The 16,115-nt window shown below is 53.1% G+C and overlaps 1 protein-coding gene across 1 annotated transcript; it reads left to right on the top strand.

Annotated features, from left to right (window-relative positions):
• LRRC3C (leucine rich repeat containing 3C) lies at positions 1-2,366 on the top strand. The gene is made up of 2 exons (XM_008012826.3): positions 1-199; positions 800-2,366. Exons 1-2 carry the CDS (start codon positions 1-3, stop codon positions 1,627-1,629), a joined length of 1,029 nt encoding a protein of 342 aa, XP_008011017.3. The 3' UTR covers positions 1,630-2,366.
• Positions 2,367-16,115: the final 13,749 nt, after the last annotated feature.

Below are 16,115 nucleotides of genomic sequence, written 5' to 3'. Positions count from 1 at the left end.
ATGGCTCAGGTATCCGACACCTGGGCCCGGAGTCACATGCCAGGAAACCCAACACTCTTGGGTCCCAGCCCCCAACTTCCAGCAGCTGCGAGCAAACAGGGCTTCTGGAGGAGGAAGTGGGTCTCCAGAGCCCAGCAGCAGGGAGCCTCCATCCAGGGAGAGGGCACCCGCACTCGAGAAGGCTCTGCCACCAACAGGGGTGAGAAGAATGGAGGAGGACGGGGAGGAGGAGGGAAAAAGTGCAGAGCAGAGAGGACAGAGCTGGGGCAGGCAGAGGGGTGGATGCTCCCAGAAAAGGGGTAGAAGGGCATAGAAGGTGGGGTCAGAGGTCCATTTTACCTAGTCACCTGGCCTAGCTGGACGCCCTGACACCCTATCGCTCATCTGTCCCCCTTGTCTCCATCACACAAGTGCCAACTAGACCTTCTGGTGTCTACCTAGCCCACTTGGCAGCCTCCCAGGTAGGTAGGGGAAGAAGACTTTATTCCGATGACAGGAATCAATACATGGACAGAGGCAGAAACTTAGAAACCCAAAGACCCAGAATGGCCAACAAGGCCTCATAGATTAACCTTCTAGAATCAACAGCCCCTAAAAGAGTTTCAAGCGCAAAAGACCCTTTACCCAAAAGACCCTATTGAGGAGCCTTAAATCAAGAGAGACCCCAAGAAGGAAGTGAAAAAGTCACCCAGGCTTGAGAGAAGCCCCCAGAGAAGAGGCCCCAGCCCAAAGACACTCCCCAGAGGGACCTCAGGAGGAGAAAGCTGGCAGTGGGGCATGCGATTCTCTTGACTCACTCTTCTTTTATGTGGCCTCTTCTTCCCCAGATCCTACTCCACTCCAGGACTATGCCAATTTATGGCCATGCTCCCAACAGCAGGTCACCTCCTGTCCCTCCTGCTGATGATAGGCACAGGGGGTACTGTGCCCAGCCCCCTGGTGCCTCCCCGGGGCTGCTATGTGGCAAAGGAAGCAGGTGAACAGACGTTCCGCTGCAGCCAGGCAGGTCTGAGGTCTGTGCCCTCTGGCATCCCCAACAACACCCGCAAGCTCTACCTCGATGCCAACCAGCTGGCATCTGTGCCTGCTGGTGCCTTCCAGAACCTGCCTGTCCTGGAGGAGCTGGATCTGTCCCATAATGCCCTTGCCCACCTCTCAGGGGCGGCTTTCCAGGGCCTGGAGGGCACGCTGCGCCACCTCGACCTCTCTGCCAACCAGCTGGCCTCGGTGCCCGTGGAGGCCTTTGTGGGACTACAGATCCAAGTGAACCTATCCGCCAACCCATGGCACTGCGACTGCGCCCTCCAGGAAGTGCTCCGGCAGGTGAGGCTGGCGCCAGGCACTGGGACAGGCATCGTGTGTGGCCCAGGAGCCCGACCGGACCTCGTGGGGCAGGAGTTCCTGCTGCTGGCAGGGGAGGAAGAGCTGTGTCAGGCAGGGCGGGGCGGGGCCCGGAGGAGCACCGATGTGACCCTGCTGGTCACCATGGGGGGCTGGCTGACACTCGTGGTGGCTTATCTGGTGCGTTATGTGTGGCAGAACCGAGATGAGACCCGGCGCTCCCTCAAGCAGGCCCCAGTGCTGCCCGTGCGTTCTGAGGATTCCTCCATCCTCAGCACAGTGGTCTGATGACCCAGGATGCTCCTCCAGCCACACCCCACACTCCTACCCCTGTGCCCTCTCCTCTGGCCCCCTCTGCCTCCTGTGCAGCTTCACCCCTGCCCCCAAGCCCATCCCACCCCTCCCTCCTTTATTCCCCCTAAATACCTGCGCTGGCGCTCTCTCTCTCTCTCTCTCTCTCTGTGTCATCTTAACCAACACCATCTTTGGTGCCTGGAGTTTTTTTGTGCCTACTCTGTGCCTGGATTGTGCTAGACTCCCCAGAACAGAGAATGCCAGCAGGTGGGGTGGGAGCAAGAGAGGAGGGGCTGTGGGGGGCAGGTTGAGGAGGGAGCCTGCACCTGGCCCCGGGCAATTTCAAAGGCTTCGCTGTAGGATGTTTGAACTGATTCTTTTTTTCTCTTTCTTTTTTTCTTTGAGATGGAGTCTTGCTGTGTCGCCAGACTGGAATGCAGTGGTAGGATCTCGGCTCACTGCAACCTCTGCCTCCCAGGTTCAAGTGATTCTCCGCCTCAGCCTCCCCAGTAGCTGGGACTACAGGCGTGCGCCACCACACCCAGCTAATTTTTGTACTTTTTAGTAGAGTTGAGGTTTCACCATGTTGGCCAGGATGGTCTCGATCTCTTGACCTCGTGATCTGCCCGCCTTGGCCTCCCAAAGTGCTGGGATTACAGGCGTGAGACACCGCGCCCGGCCTGAACTGACTCAGGTGGGTGGATCACCCAAGGCAGCATGCAACATGAACCCCTCAGATCATTACAGGCCTACACAGCCCTTCCGCCACCACCTTCTTCCTGCCCTACGGAGCGGAGGCCTGGAGAGGGAGAGAAAGCCAAGGGTACCCTGAGGGAGCCCCCAGCTGAGGGGGAGTGAAGCCCCACCCCTTCCTGAACTGGACTCACAAACAGAGGCTTCAAAAGCGCAATCCTAATACTGAGGTCTCAGGCCGGGCGCGGTGGCTCACGCCTGTAATCCCAGCACTTTGGGAGGCCAAGACGGGTGGATCACGAGGTCAGGAGATCGAGACCATCCTGGATAACACGGTGAAACCCCGTCTCTACTAAAAAATACAAAAAACCAGCCGGGCGAGGTGGCGGGCGCCTGTAGTCCCAGCTACTCGGGAGGCTGAGGCAGGAGAATGGCGTGAACCTGGGAGGCGGAGCTTGCAGTGAGCTGAGATCCGGCCACTGCACTCCAGCCTGGGCGACAGAGCGAGACTCTGTCTCAAAAAAAAAAAAAAAAAAAAAAAAAAAAGACTGAGGTCTCCTACAGAGTGAGGGGCATCAAAGCCAGAGGCATCCCAGGGAGCTTATTCCAAAGAGAGGGACTGCTTCCCCCATTGGACTAAAGGGAGTTCAAACTGCTAGAAATGATTTCGCCTTAGCTCTCTAAGAATCTGACATCATCAACCTCTCTCACCTCCAAGGAACCCGTCTCTACTAAAAATACAAAAAATTAGCCGGGCGTGGTGGCAGGCATCTGTAACCCCAGCTACTCATGAGGCTGAGGCAGGAGAATCACTTGATCCCAGGAGGTGGAGGCTGCAGTGAGCCAAGATCATGCCACTGCACTCCAACCTGGGCCACAGATCAAGACCTTCTCTAAAAAAAAAAAAAAAAAAAAAAGGGAGAGTTTTGGACAGAAAAGAGAGGAGAGAGGGTCCCTAGATGAAAGGTGTGAACAAGGTAAGGAAGATGTGAAACAACTCAGAATGTCTGGGCAGCAGCAAGACTCATCCTGGGGCTGGAAGAGAGGGTGCAAAGAGGTGCAAGGGAAGGGTGGGTGGGACCAAACTGGAGGGGAGGTCAAAAGCCAGGCTGTGGCCAGATTTAAAATGACACTGTGGGCCGGGTGTGGTGGTTCACACCTGTAATCCCAGCACTTTGGGAGGCCAAGGCAGGCAGATCACGAGGTCAGAAGATCGAGACCATCCCAGCTAACATGGTGAAACCCTGTCTCTACTAAAAATACAAATAATTGGCCAGGCGTGGTGGCGGGTGCCTGTAGTCCAAGCTACTTGGGAGACTGAGGCAGGAGAATGGCGTGAACCCGGGAGGCGGAGCTTGCAGTGAGCCGAGATCGCGCCACTGCACTCCAGCCTGGGCGACAGAGCGAGACTCCGTCTCAAAAAAAAAAAAAAAGGACACTGTGGGCTCCTCCTCTCTTCTCCCTCTGCCTCTACTGAGAGCATCCACTGAGAGCCTCCCCTGGCTTCTTGCTTCTCTTGTCCCCAGGTTCCTCCTGTTCCTGTGCCCTCTATTGGGGATCCCCTCCTCCGGCTCAGGGTCCCTATCCAGAGAGTCCCAATCTCTCTCCGTCTTCTCCTTTATACACTGCTGAGTTTCCTGAGCTCCTTCTCGTGGGGGAAAGGTGGTCTCTACGACTGAGCTGGGGACAGGTGACTGGAGAGCTGGGTGGGAGAAGTGAGGAGACCGCAGAACATCCCTGGACAACTCAATAAAGTCACTTTTATCAATGCTCTGGTCTCTGATTGCTCGTTTTCCTGGGCACCTATGGCCTGTTGGTGACGAGAACGGGTGCTGAGCTTATCTTCAGCCCTCCACCACCCCTTTGGTGGGGGTGCTTCTGCTGGGCTGGAGGCCAGCTTCCCCTCTCCCCTTCTGCTCCCCAGCCCCTGCCACCGGAGTCCATCTGCTAGACTGGCCAGGGCTGTGCCGACACACTCAGAGAGGCTCCTGCCCGGAACGACTGCCCTAGAATCCCAGGCTGCTCCCTCAGCGTCCTGACGTCGGGCTTGTGCTTGTCCACTGGGCAGGCAGGAGAGGGTGGTGTAACTGGCTTCACTCCCATCCTCACCTCTGCCATGGACCAGGGATCATAAGACCCTGGGTTCTGAGAAACCACAGAAGCCTGGTGAGGCAGCTGGACAGCCTCAGTGATGTTACCTGCTTCTGCCTTTCTGCCTGGGACAGAGGGAGAGAAAAGGCACACTCTTCTGGGAGACACACTATGTCAGTCCCAAACTCTCCCACCAGGAAATGCTGGAGTCTGGCTCAGGAACCAAGACAGCCCAGCCTACTGCCGGCCCAGGCCTGAGGCAAGAATCACTGGGGCCTGGACCCAGGTCCCAGCTTGTCACCACATGCAGCATCAGGGAGCCAGTGGGCTGTGATGGGAGGAGAGGGAGAGGCCTAAAACTGCCTTTGCAAAATGATGACTGAGACAGTGAAAGAGATTTAACTTAACTGACTCCATCTTGCTTTTAACCTCCAAACTGTCCCCGCTCATTCCTATGCTCATTAGGCATAGGCTGAACTAACTTTGGGGAAAACTTAGTTTATAGTTAAACCAAGATAGTAACAGCCCTTTCCCAAAGCAGACCTCATTCTTGCCTGGAGAATAGATTGCCTTTGTAGAACTAACATTAGCCACAAGATTAGAAATTGTGCTTTAGGAGCCATGCCACCGGAGGCTCCCTAAACTGCTCCTAAGATCAGTGCTTGAGATATTTTGCAGACCCTACACTTGATGGATCAGCTGGCCCCACCCAGATCGATTAACTGGCTCATCTGATCTTGGGGCCCCCACTCAGGAACTGATTGAGCGCAAGAGGACAGCTTCGACTCTCTATGATTTCATCCCTGACCAATCAGCACTCCTGGCTCACTGACTTCCCCCCACCCACCAAGTTGTCCTTAAAAACTCTGATCCCCACATGCTCAGAGAGACTAATTTAAGTAATAATAAAGCTCTGGTCTTCCACACAGCCAGCTCTGCATGAATTACTCTTTCTCTATTGCAATTCCCATCTTGATAAATTGGCTCTGTCTAGGCAGCACACAACGTGAACCCCATGGACGATTACAGGCCCACACAGCCCTTCCGCCACCACCTTCTTCCTGCCCTACGGAGCGGAGGCCTGGAGAGGGAGAGAAAGCCAAGGGTACCCTGAGGGAGCCCCCAGCTGAGGGGGAGTGAAGCCCCACCCCTTCCTGAATTGGGCTCACAAACAGAGGCTTTGAGAGCGCAACCCTAAGACTGAGGTCTCCTCCAGAGTGAGAGGCATCGAAGCCAGAGGCATCCCGGGGAGCTTATTCCAAAGGGAGGGACTGTCTCCCCCATTGGACTAAAGGGAGTTCAAACTGCTAGAAATGGTTTCGCCTTAGCTCTCTGAGAATCTGCCATCATCAACTTCTCTTATCTCCAAGGAACAGTCACCCCAAACCAGGAAGGCAAAGGGAAAGTAGAACAAGACCCCCAAGCTGCCAAATGGATGCCACCACAAGCCCACCCCTTCATTTGATAAGCATCTGTTGGTTGGGCGCAGTGGCTAGAGCCTGTAATCCCAGCACTCAAGGTGGGCCCTGAGCTCAGGAGTTCGAGACTAACCTGGCCAAGATGGTGAAACCCCGTCTCTACTAAAAATACAAACATTAGCTGGGGGTGGTGGCACGGGCCTGTAATCCTACCCACTCAAGAGGCTGATGCAGGAGAATCGCTTGAACCCAGGAGGCAGAGGTTGCAGTGAGCCAAGACGACGCCACTACATTCCAGCCTGGGTGACAGAATGAGACTCTGTCTCAAAACAAACAAACAAACACCATCTGTTGAGTTCCTACCGCATGGCAGACGCTGCAGCTACAAATATCAGGAAGTTGTGCCTGACCCTGGGGACCTGACAGGCTAGTGTATCAGTGATGACAATCCAGGAAGACAGGGCTGTGCACAGGGGCCATGTGAACCCATAAGGGGACATCTCAATCAAACACTGACAAAGGGTCATGTACTTGGCTCACAGGAACCCGCGCTCAGAACTCATTTATTCTTAGTTTACGAGAGTACTAATAATTTCAGAACTGTGGCTTCCTGCTTATAACAAGTTAGAAACAGTATTTTTGAGGTAGCAAAAATTATATTACAGAGGGGCAGAATAACAGCAGTGAGAAAGTACAGCCTAACGGCAGGGAGGGACATGATTAAAAGTCTAAGAACTCAAAAGGCATTGTAGTAGGGCATTTTAGTGTCTCTTAAACAGCCCTGTGTGGAAAACTGACTCCCCCTGCCTCAAAGGGGCCTATGGGCATTGGCAAAATGCACGAGATCAGTCACATTGACTTTGAGTTACCTGCAGAGAAGGTCAAATTTTGAAGTGTCCATTCTCAGAAGCAGGGAGCTGGTGATGCACTTGAGAAAGAATTTCCATCTTATCAGGACTGAAGTAAATAATGCAGAATGACTATTGGAAAATGCTACTTCAACCTCAACTACTTCCTTGTTCCTTCTTCCCACTGGTTGAAGATCTGCCCCTGGGGCCATGAAAAACAAACCAGCCTAAAAGCCCAAACTTTTTTTTTCCTTTCTTTCTTTTTGTTTTAATTTAGAGACAGGGTCTCACTCTTTCTCCCAGGCTGGAGTGCACTGGCACCAACACAGCTTTTATGTCCCGCTACCACCACACATGCACATGTGTGCACACACACATGTGCCTGCCTCGGGCCCCTGGAATCCAGCTGATCTTCCCCAATCATAATACACATTTTGGCCAGACCCAGTGGCTCATGACTGTAATCCCAGCACTTTGGGAGGCCGAGGTGGGTGGATCACCTGAGGTCAGGAGTTCTAGACCAGCTTGGCCAACCTGGCGAAACCCTATTTCTACTAAAAATACAAAAATTAGCTGGATGTGGTGGCAGGCGCCTGTAACCCCAGCTACTCAGGAGGCTGAAGCAGAGGTTCACTTGAACCTGGGAGGCAGAGGTTGCAGTGAGCCGAGATCACGCTGTTGCACTCCAGCCTGGGGGACAGAGTGAGACTCCGTCTCCAAAAAAAAAAATTAATTAATTTAAAAAAAAAAAAAAATATATATATATATATATATATGTTTCTACACTTACGACAATTGCCATCTTCCTCTTTTAGAACACCAAACAAAACTTAAGCCCCCACACTAATACTAATGTGTAAGGTCCGTCCTCAATTCTCATTCACTTTTGGGGCCAAGTCAATTTATCAGGGAATGCTTCCGGCAGAGGGTGTGTGGGAACAAGCACAGGGCACGTCTGTCCTGTAGAACTAAGAAAAGACTTAAGATCACCAAGACTGCAGTCACAGGTGTCCTGGTGAATGCCTCTGTCACTGTTGAGGGCAAATGTCAAAACTCCAAACCAAACATCCAAAACCTCAGTCATCATCGTGAATGATCTGGAAAACCTGAGGAAGAGGTGAGCTTGCAGAGTGGGGTGAGGAGGCAGGTTGAGGATTCCAGGCCAGATGCTAGGGGCTGACACAGAGGAGCAGGACCCACCCAGAACTGCACAGACTATTCAAGCTGGCAGGGATCTCTATTTTACAAAAGGGCCCAAAGAGGGGCAGCAAGTTATCCAAGGTCACACAGGGAGGGAAGGAAAGAACCAGGCCTAGAATCCACAGGGCCCTGTCCCTCTGGGACACACATGTACTCCCCTTCCAGGGTAATGAAATAATGGAGAGATAGGGAGAGACGGTTTCAGCATGTTGGCCAGGCTGGTCTCAAACTCCGCCTCATGTGATCCGCCTGCCTCAGCCTCCCAAAGTATTGGGATTACAGGCGTGAGCCACCACACCCGGCCACAGTGCCCCATTTCTGACCTTCACAGACATCCCCCATCCAAGAACAAGAAGCTGAAAATGCCCTCAGAAGGTCAGAGAAGCAGAGGGCTCTTCTCCCCTTCCCCACCCCAAGGGTGGACAAAGGCTTAGAAGGTAAGAGGGACACAGAGACCCCTTTCCTAAGCAAAGGAAAGAAACCTGTCAAGTCAGCAGCCCAAGCCCAGAGCCCCTTCCCAAAGTTAAGACTTTGGGGGTGATGGCGGGTGGGGTGCAGAGGGGTCCCCTGGACACTGGCGGGACGTAGTGCCGACTGCGATGGCAGCCACGGGTTTCTTGGGCCTTTTCGGTACATCCTCCCCGCAAGCCTCCACCATGCTGTTCTAGGTAGATTGAGGCTAGGCCCACCCTGGGCTGCACCGCGGCGCAGGACACCTCTTCCGTTTGGGCTTTCCGTCCGCATGATTTCGCTCTCCATCTGACAGTCATCCATGGTGACAGGGTGTGTCCCTTTTCCCTAAACAGGATCCTCAATGCCCATCGGAAAACGTTGTAAGGCGTTGAGCCCCGACGCCCCCTCACCACAAGACTCTGCTCTGACCATCTTTTCCTGGCGAGGAGAGTCTGCACGGGGGAGCAGGGCGCCACGCCCCAGAAAGAAACCTTTGTGCCTGGGAGTGAGGGCCTCGCTGAGTAAAGTGAGGTCGAACAGGGTGGAGAGGGGTAGGGTCCCAGTCACCACTGTCCTGAACCCACAGCTCCGTCCGGGCCCAAGATGGCCCCACAGGAGCACAGGGGGTTTCGGGCGCTGCAGGTGGAGGTGAAGGACGAGCTGCGATGCGGAAGGGACAGACCCGGGAGGCAGATCGCCTTCAGAGAGAACGACCCGCTGGGGGGAAGGTGGGACGGGGGCGGTGTGGGCGTGGCTGGGGAGGCGGGGCTGATGTGGTAGGCTTACGCAGTGAGGGCGGGACTGGGGCAGAGGCGGGTTTTGGGTGGTGAGGGCGGGGCCGGAGTTTTGAGGAGGTGGCGGGTGCGGAGGCGGGGCTGGTGCGGAGGCGGGGTGGGGGCGGTGAGGGCGGGGCCGGGGCAGAGGCGGGGTTTGAGCAGTGAGGGCGGGGCTAGTGCGGAGGCGTGGCTGGTGCGGTGAGGGCGGGGCGGAGGACGGGCTAGGGTGGAGGCGGGGCTGGGGCGGGGTGACGGGGCTCAAGTGCTGAGAACCAGACTTGCGCCGGAAGCCCAAGCCCGGCTAGCGGGTAGGAGAGTGGATGGTGGAGGGTGATAAACTGGGCTTAAAATGGTTGAGGGCGGGGGATACAAGTTGGTAGGGCCAGAGATGGGCTGGATGGGGCGTGATCGGCCTCCTCCTGGAAGATCTCAGCCCACCTGAGGAGGCTTCTTCCGGCCGAAAGAGAGACTGGGCCCTGGCCCCTGATGGAATGGCCATTCTGATCGTAAAGACCTGCGTCCCCCTCCCTTCAGGAAGCTCCCTGTCTCTCTAATTTCAGGGGGATCATCACTTCCCATCTCTCTGCCAGGCTGATCGAGTTCTGGATCTACAGGAGCCAGTTCTGGGAGGGAGGACCCGGGGTAGGAACGAGGTATTTGAATGACTGCGGGACTGCAGGAGACTTCCAGCAACCTCAGCTCCATGTTAGAGAACATTCTGTACCTGCTGGGGGCTCTGTGTGGTAAGGATCAGGAATGAGGGTGAGGGCCATCCCTGATGTGCCAGGCCTACTAGGTTAGGCCCGATGGTACCAAGCAAGACCTACCACAAAAGTTAAGGGTTCCAGTGCAAAATGAAAATGCAGGACTCCTTGCTACAAAAGGTATTAAGAATTATATTTGACAGGACGTGGTGGCTCACGCCTATAATCCCAGCACTTTGGGAGGCCAAGGTGGGGGCGGATCACCTGAGGTCAGGAGTTCAAGACCAATCTGGCCAACATGATGAAACCTCGTCTCTATTAAAAATACGAAATTAGCCAGGCATGGTGGCACACGCCTGTAATCCCAGCTACTTGGGAGGCTGAGGCAGGAGAATTGCTGGAACACGGGAGGCGGAGTTTGCAGTGAGTCGAGACCTTGCCATTGCACTCCAGCCTGGGCAACAAGAGCAAAGAATTATATTCAAGACAGCAGCAGCAGAGCATTAAACCAAGCATGGGGCCGTGTACAACTGCACAGGTTGCATGCCCATGAAGCCAGTCCTGATACCAAGCTACCAGCAGAGTGGGCAGGGTGCAGACCCTGTTGTCCCCTCTTCCAAGGAAAAGGCAAGAGGGGCAAGCCCACCTACCATCCCTACCCCAGCTCATTTTTCCCAAAAGAAAAGGGAACATACCATTCCAGAAATAAATGAATCTGCAGCCCACTTCCCCTCCACGGACACACATGGGAGCTAACCCCAGTACCCAGAGCAACATTTTTTTTTTTTTTTTTTGAGACAGAGTCTCTCTCTGTTGCCCAGGCTGGAGTACAGCGGTGAGATCTCAGCTCACTGCAACTTCTGCCTCCCGGGCTCAAGCAATTCTCCTGCCTCAGCCTCCCAAGTAGCTGGGATTACAGGCATGTACCACCACACCCAGCTGATTTTTGTATTTTTAGTAGAGACGGGATTTCCCCATGATGACCAGGTTGGTCTCGAACTCCTGACCTCAAGTGATCCGCTCCCCTCAGCTTCCCAAAGTTCTGGGATTACAGGTGTGAACCACCACACCCGGCCCCCAGAGCCACTTTACAATGCCCTGCCCACAGAGGGAGGGAGAGCATACCCTGTCCCTCATGCCCTCTCCTCTCCTTTACCCTCTGCAGAGCTGAGGGAGGTGCAACAGCAGCTGCTGGCCATGTCCAGGGAGAAGGGGATCCTTTCCCAGTAGATGGAGCTGGAGAGGGGCCTGGGGGAATGACAACCAGGAGAAAATTGAGTTTGAGCTCATCCAGCTCCACCCCCACACTTGTGGATGGATACTCGGAGGCCCGGAGAGCATACAAGACATTACGGCCACACAGCAGGCTCTTAGCAGAACTCTCTACAGAACTTAGGTCTCCAGATTCTTAATCCTTGCCCATCTCTGCTTCACTCTAGCATTAACAGGCAGAGGGAGGATCAAGGATGGGGACTGTAGTAAAATAGCTTGTTGAATAACAAGAGAGGCTGGGTGCAGTGGCTCACACCTATAATCCTAGAACTTTGGGAGGCCGAGGCAGGAGGATTGCTTGAGGCCAAGAGTTCCAGACCAGCTTGGGCAACATAGCCAGACCCCGTCTCTATTTAATATAAGAGGTAATAAAACATAAAAAGTAAAAGAATGGCAGAGTGATGCCATCTTGAAGCAAAACTGCCATGGTGACTGCCATTGGATTCCTGATTCCTGCAGCAAAGTCTTTAAACAATGCCTGTAGCATAGATAACCCCTGTATTAGTCCATTCTCACACTGCTATGAAAAAATACCTGAGACTGGGTAATTTATAAGGGAAAGACATTTAATTGACTCACAGTTCCACATTGCTGGGGAGGCCTCAGGAAACTTACAATTATGGTGGAAGGGAAAAGAGAAGCAGACACTTCACAGAGCAGCAGGACAGAGTGAGTGCAAGCAGGGGAAATGCCAGACACTTATAAAACCATCAGATCTCATGAGACTCACTCATTATCATGAAAACAGCATGGGGGTAACCACCCCCATCACCCAATTACCTCCACCCGGTCCCACCCCCAACACAGGGGGATTATGGGGATTGTAATTGAAGATGAGATTTTGGGTGGGGGACACAGCCAAACCACACCAACCCCTCATAAAGCAACAATGCCTGTAACACAGATAATCCCTCATACAGATGTGTATCTAACCTCCCCAGTGGTCATGACTTTTGCAAGGCAGTCTGAGCCATGACTGGCTGCACCTGTTTTACTCTAAAAGCTTGTTATAGAAAAGATATTTTCTGGACAGCAGGTGTGGTGAACCACTTTTGTTCGTAAGTCCCTATTAAGTGTTTCTTTCTTTCTAAGAAGCTGGCTTTGTCAGCCTCTTTCTTTCTTTCTTTCTTTTCTTTCTGAGACGAAGTCTTGCTCTTGTCCCCCAGGCTGGAGTGCAATGGCGTGATCTCGGCTCACTGCAACTCTGCCTCCTGGGTTCAAGCGATTCTCCTGCCCCAGCATCCCGAATAGCTGGGATTACCAGTATGAGCCACCATGACCAGCTAATTTTTGTATTTTTAGTAGAGACGGTATTTCACCATGTTGGCCAGGCTGGTCTCGAACTCCTGATCTCAGATAATCCGCCCGCCTCAGCCTCCCAAAGTGCTGGAATTACAGGCGTGAGCCACTGCGCCTGGCCTGTCAGCCTCTTTCTTTGGTCTTTCAATTCCCTTGGCCTTTGGGGGTAGGTTTGCAGATATCTGCTCACTGCAGAACAGGGACAGGGGCTGAAATTTAAATTTTTACTGAAAATTAAAATTTAAAATTTTACTGCAGGCTGGGCACGGTGGCTCACACCTGTAATCCCAGCACTTTGGGAGGCCGAGGCAGACAAATCACTTGAGGTCAGGAGTTCAAGGCCCAACCTGGTGAAATCCCATCTCTACTAAAAATACAAAAATTAGCTGGGCATGGTGGTATGTGCCTGTACTCCCAGCTACTCGGGAGGCTGAGTCAGGAGACATGCTTGAATCTGGGAGGCAGAGGCTGCAGTGAGCCGAGATCGTGCCACTGCACTCCAGCCTGGGCGATAGAGGAAGACTCTGCCTCAAAGATAGGTAGGTAGGTAGGTAGGTAGATAGATAGATAGATAGATAGATAGACAGACAGACAGATAGATAGATAGGTGATCTCAGCTCACTGCAACTCTGCCTCCTGGGTTCAAGTGATTCTCCTGCCCCAGCATCTCCTGCCCCACCTCACAGAGAAAACTTCTCTGGGTTTGGGCTGGAGGCTGGCAGTGGCCTCCTCACTTATCACTGTGATAATACACAGTGATAATGTGTATTGTCACTACACACCAGTATGTGTACTGATAATAATACACAATTTTACCGCAGACCACTTCTGAAGTTGGTGGCTCTCTAAATGCAAAGCATCCTGTGATGTTTCTTCTCCACTGTGCAGATGGAAACCATTCTGGACCAGAATTTCTTCCAGAGGGAGGTGGAGCCCTTCTGTCTTTACTTTGAGCTGCTGAGGGGGTTCTGAGGTGAGGAGCTGAAAGTGGTCAGGCCCTGATGGGACTCTGGCCTTGACATACAAGGAGACCAAGGAGACAGACCCTCCTTACACCTGGGAGCCAAATGCCTTGACACGGCTCTGTGTCCTGTAAGCCAGCCTCTCCATCTTTCCGGTGCTAACCAACAACACCTGGCTCTCCAGATATTTTATTCATCAGGGATCCCCAGCCCTGCCTGCCCATGGCTAGGGAAGGCAGGCTGGGGCTTGAGGACAAGCCTGGGGAGCTGGTGATAATACAGAGAAGTGGCCGGGCACAGTGGCTCATGCCTGTAATCCCAGCACTTTGAAAGGCCGAGGTGGGTGGATCACCTGAGGTCAGGAGTTCAAGACCAGCCTGGCCAACATGGTGAAACCTCATCTCTACTGAAAATGCAACAATTATTCGGGTGTGGTGTCGCACGTTTGTAATCCCAGCTACTCGGGAGGCTGAGGCAGGAGAATCACTTGAACCTGGGAGGCGGAGGTTGCAGTAAGCCAAGATTGCACTCCAGCCTTAACAACGAGAGCGAAACTCTATCTCAAAAAGAAGGGAAAGGAAGGGAAGAAAGAGAGAGAAAAAGAAAATACAGAGAAGCTCCAACACGTGCTCCCGTGCATCAGCAGGGGCTCAGGAAGAGGTGGGTTGCTGGGAGGATCACCCAACAGAGGAAACTTCTCTGGGTGTGGGCTGGAGGCTGGCAGCGGCCTCCTTGCCCAGACCAGGCTGATGGGTAGGGGGACTGGTAGTGGAGGGATGGGGGGCAGTGAGGTCTGACACCTTGAACCTGGATGCTGCGTTTGACACACTTAGAGCTGAACACTGATGTCTGCTCAGTCAGAGGTTGGGGAGGTCTTGAACTCCAAAGCTGATCTGGGAATTTGGGAAGAAATGTTAAAGCTTTTTAGAGAATAAGGAAAGAGTCTGGGAGCTTTACTCTGCTCAGAAAGGAGAATTTATGGAAGTATAGCTCACAATCTGTAATCTGCACCCCCAAACATCCAGCCTCCCATGTGAGAGAGAAAACACAGCATCCCTGGGAAGCATTCTTCCTGCGCCTCCACCAGGCAGTCGTGCCCTGGCCCAGCCTGTCTTCATCCCTAACCATTACCATTCCACCTCCTTTTGCTCAGGGCAGGTCTGGGAATATGTTCGTGTGAGGGGTCACTTCTTGCAAATGCTCCAGTTATCCTGCACCCTTCAAGTAGGCTCCAAATCCTACAACGTTCTCCCTGCCCTCCCAACTCCCAGAGTGCCAGCTTCTTCCCATTCTGGCCAGAGTTTGTGACTTCCATGAACGCCAATAATCTACTTTTCTCTGTTTCCTCTGGCCCCTTGCTGAGGGGAAAATCAACAATAACAAAAAGGAGGCCAGGCACAGTGGATCACACCTGTAATCCCAGAAATTTGGGAGACCAAGGCGGGCGCATCACTTGAGGCCAGGAGTTTGAGACCAGCCTGGCCAATGTGGTGAAACCTCATATCTACTAAAAACACAAAAAATAGCCAGGTGTGGTGGTGTGCACCGGTAGTCCCAGCTACTCGGGAGGCTGAGAAAGGAGAATCACTTGAGCCCAGGAGGTGGAGGTTGCAGTGAACCGAGATTGTGCCACTGCACTCCAGCCAGCAACAGAGTGAGGCTGTCTGAAAAAACAACAAAAACAATAATAAAAGGGAAAATGAGTAAGGAAATAACGCCCTATCCCAATGTCTGTGTCTGTCTGCAGTGCACTGTATAGGTCAGAGAGACAGAAAGGGTCCCACCGGGCAGGTGCCTGGGGCTTCCTCTCCTAAGTCAATTCCCTCTCCTGATCCCCATCTCCTAGCAACCCTACATAGTCACAAGCTTGGTCTCTAAATCAGAGGTGATCATTGTCCATCACTACCTTGATTGACCACCAGAGGGAGATAGAGAGCAAAGCTTACCGCCTGCCTGAGCAGCAATCACCACATGACCTCCTGCTTCGGCATTAAGTCTCTTTTAATTGACCTGAAGCGTCCTTACAAGGCAGTCTAACTTAAATATCCGCCAGTACAATTTAAATTCTGCCCCAGGCCGGGCGCAGCGCGCCTGTAACCTCAGCACTTTGGGGGACTGAGGCAGGAGGACTGCTTGAGCCCAGGAGTTGAAGACCAGCCTGAGCAACATAGGGAGACTCTCTTCTCCACAAAAAATTAAAAAGTTAGCCAGGCATGGCCGGGGGCGGTGGCTCACGCCTTAATTCCAGCACTTTGGGAGGCCGAGGCAGGCAGATCACCTGAGGTCAGGAGTTCGAGACCAGCCTGGCCAACATGGTGAAACCCTGTCTCTACTAAAAATACAAAAGATTAGCTGAGCGTGGTGCTGCATGCCTGTAATCCCAGCTATTTGGGAGGCTGAGGTAGGAAAATCGCTTGAAGCCAGGAGGTGGAGGTTGCAGTGAGCCAAGATTGCGCCATTGCACTGCAGCCTGGGCAACAATAGCGAGACTCCATCTCAAAAAAAAAAAAAAGCCAGGCATGGTGTCACATGCCTATAGTCCCAGGTACTGGGAGAAGGGAGCGGGCGCTGAGACAAGAGAATCTCTAAGCCAAGGCTGCAGTGAGCCATGATTGCACCACTGCACTCCAGTCTGGGCAACAGAGTGAGAACCTGTCTCAAAAAAAAAAAAAAAGAAAGAAAGAAAGAAAGAAAAAGAAAAGAAAAGAAAAGAAAAGAAAAAGACGCAGCCAGGCGCGGTGGCTCACGCCTGTAATCCCAGCAC

This window comes from Chlorocebus sabaeus, chromosome 16, assembly GCF_047675955.1.
Source record: "Chlorocebus sabaeus isolate Y175 chromosome 16, mChlSab1.0.hap1, whole genome shotgun sequence".
NCBI classification, from domain to species: domain Eukaryota; kingdom Metazoa; phylum Chordata; class Mammalia; order Primates; family Cercopithecidae; genus Chlorocebus; species Chlorocebus sabaeus.
This window is presented reverse-complemented; position numbering and strand designations above follow the sequence as displayed.

Coding starts and splice junctions, on each gene's coding strand:
- LRRC3C (XM_008012826.3), top strand. CDS start 1: ATGGCTCAGGTATCCGACACCTGGGCCCGGAGTCACATGCCAGGAAAC. Junction 200..799: donor AGGCTCTGCCACCAACAGGG/GTGAGAAGAATG, acceptor CTTGACTCACTC/TTCTTTTATGTGGCCTCTTC.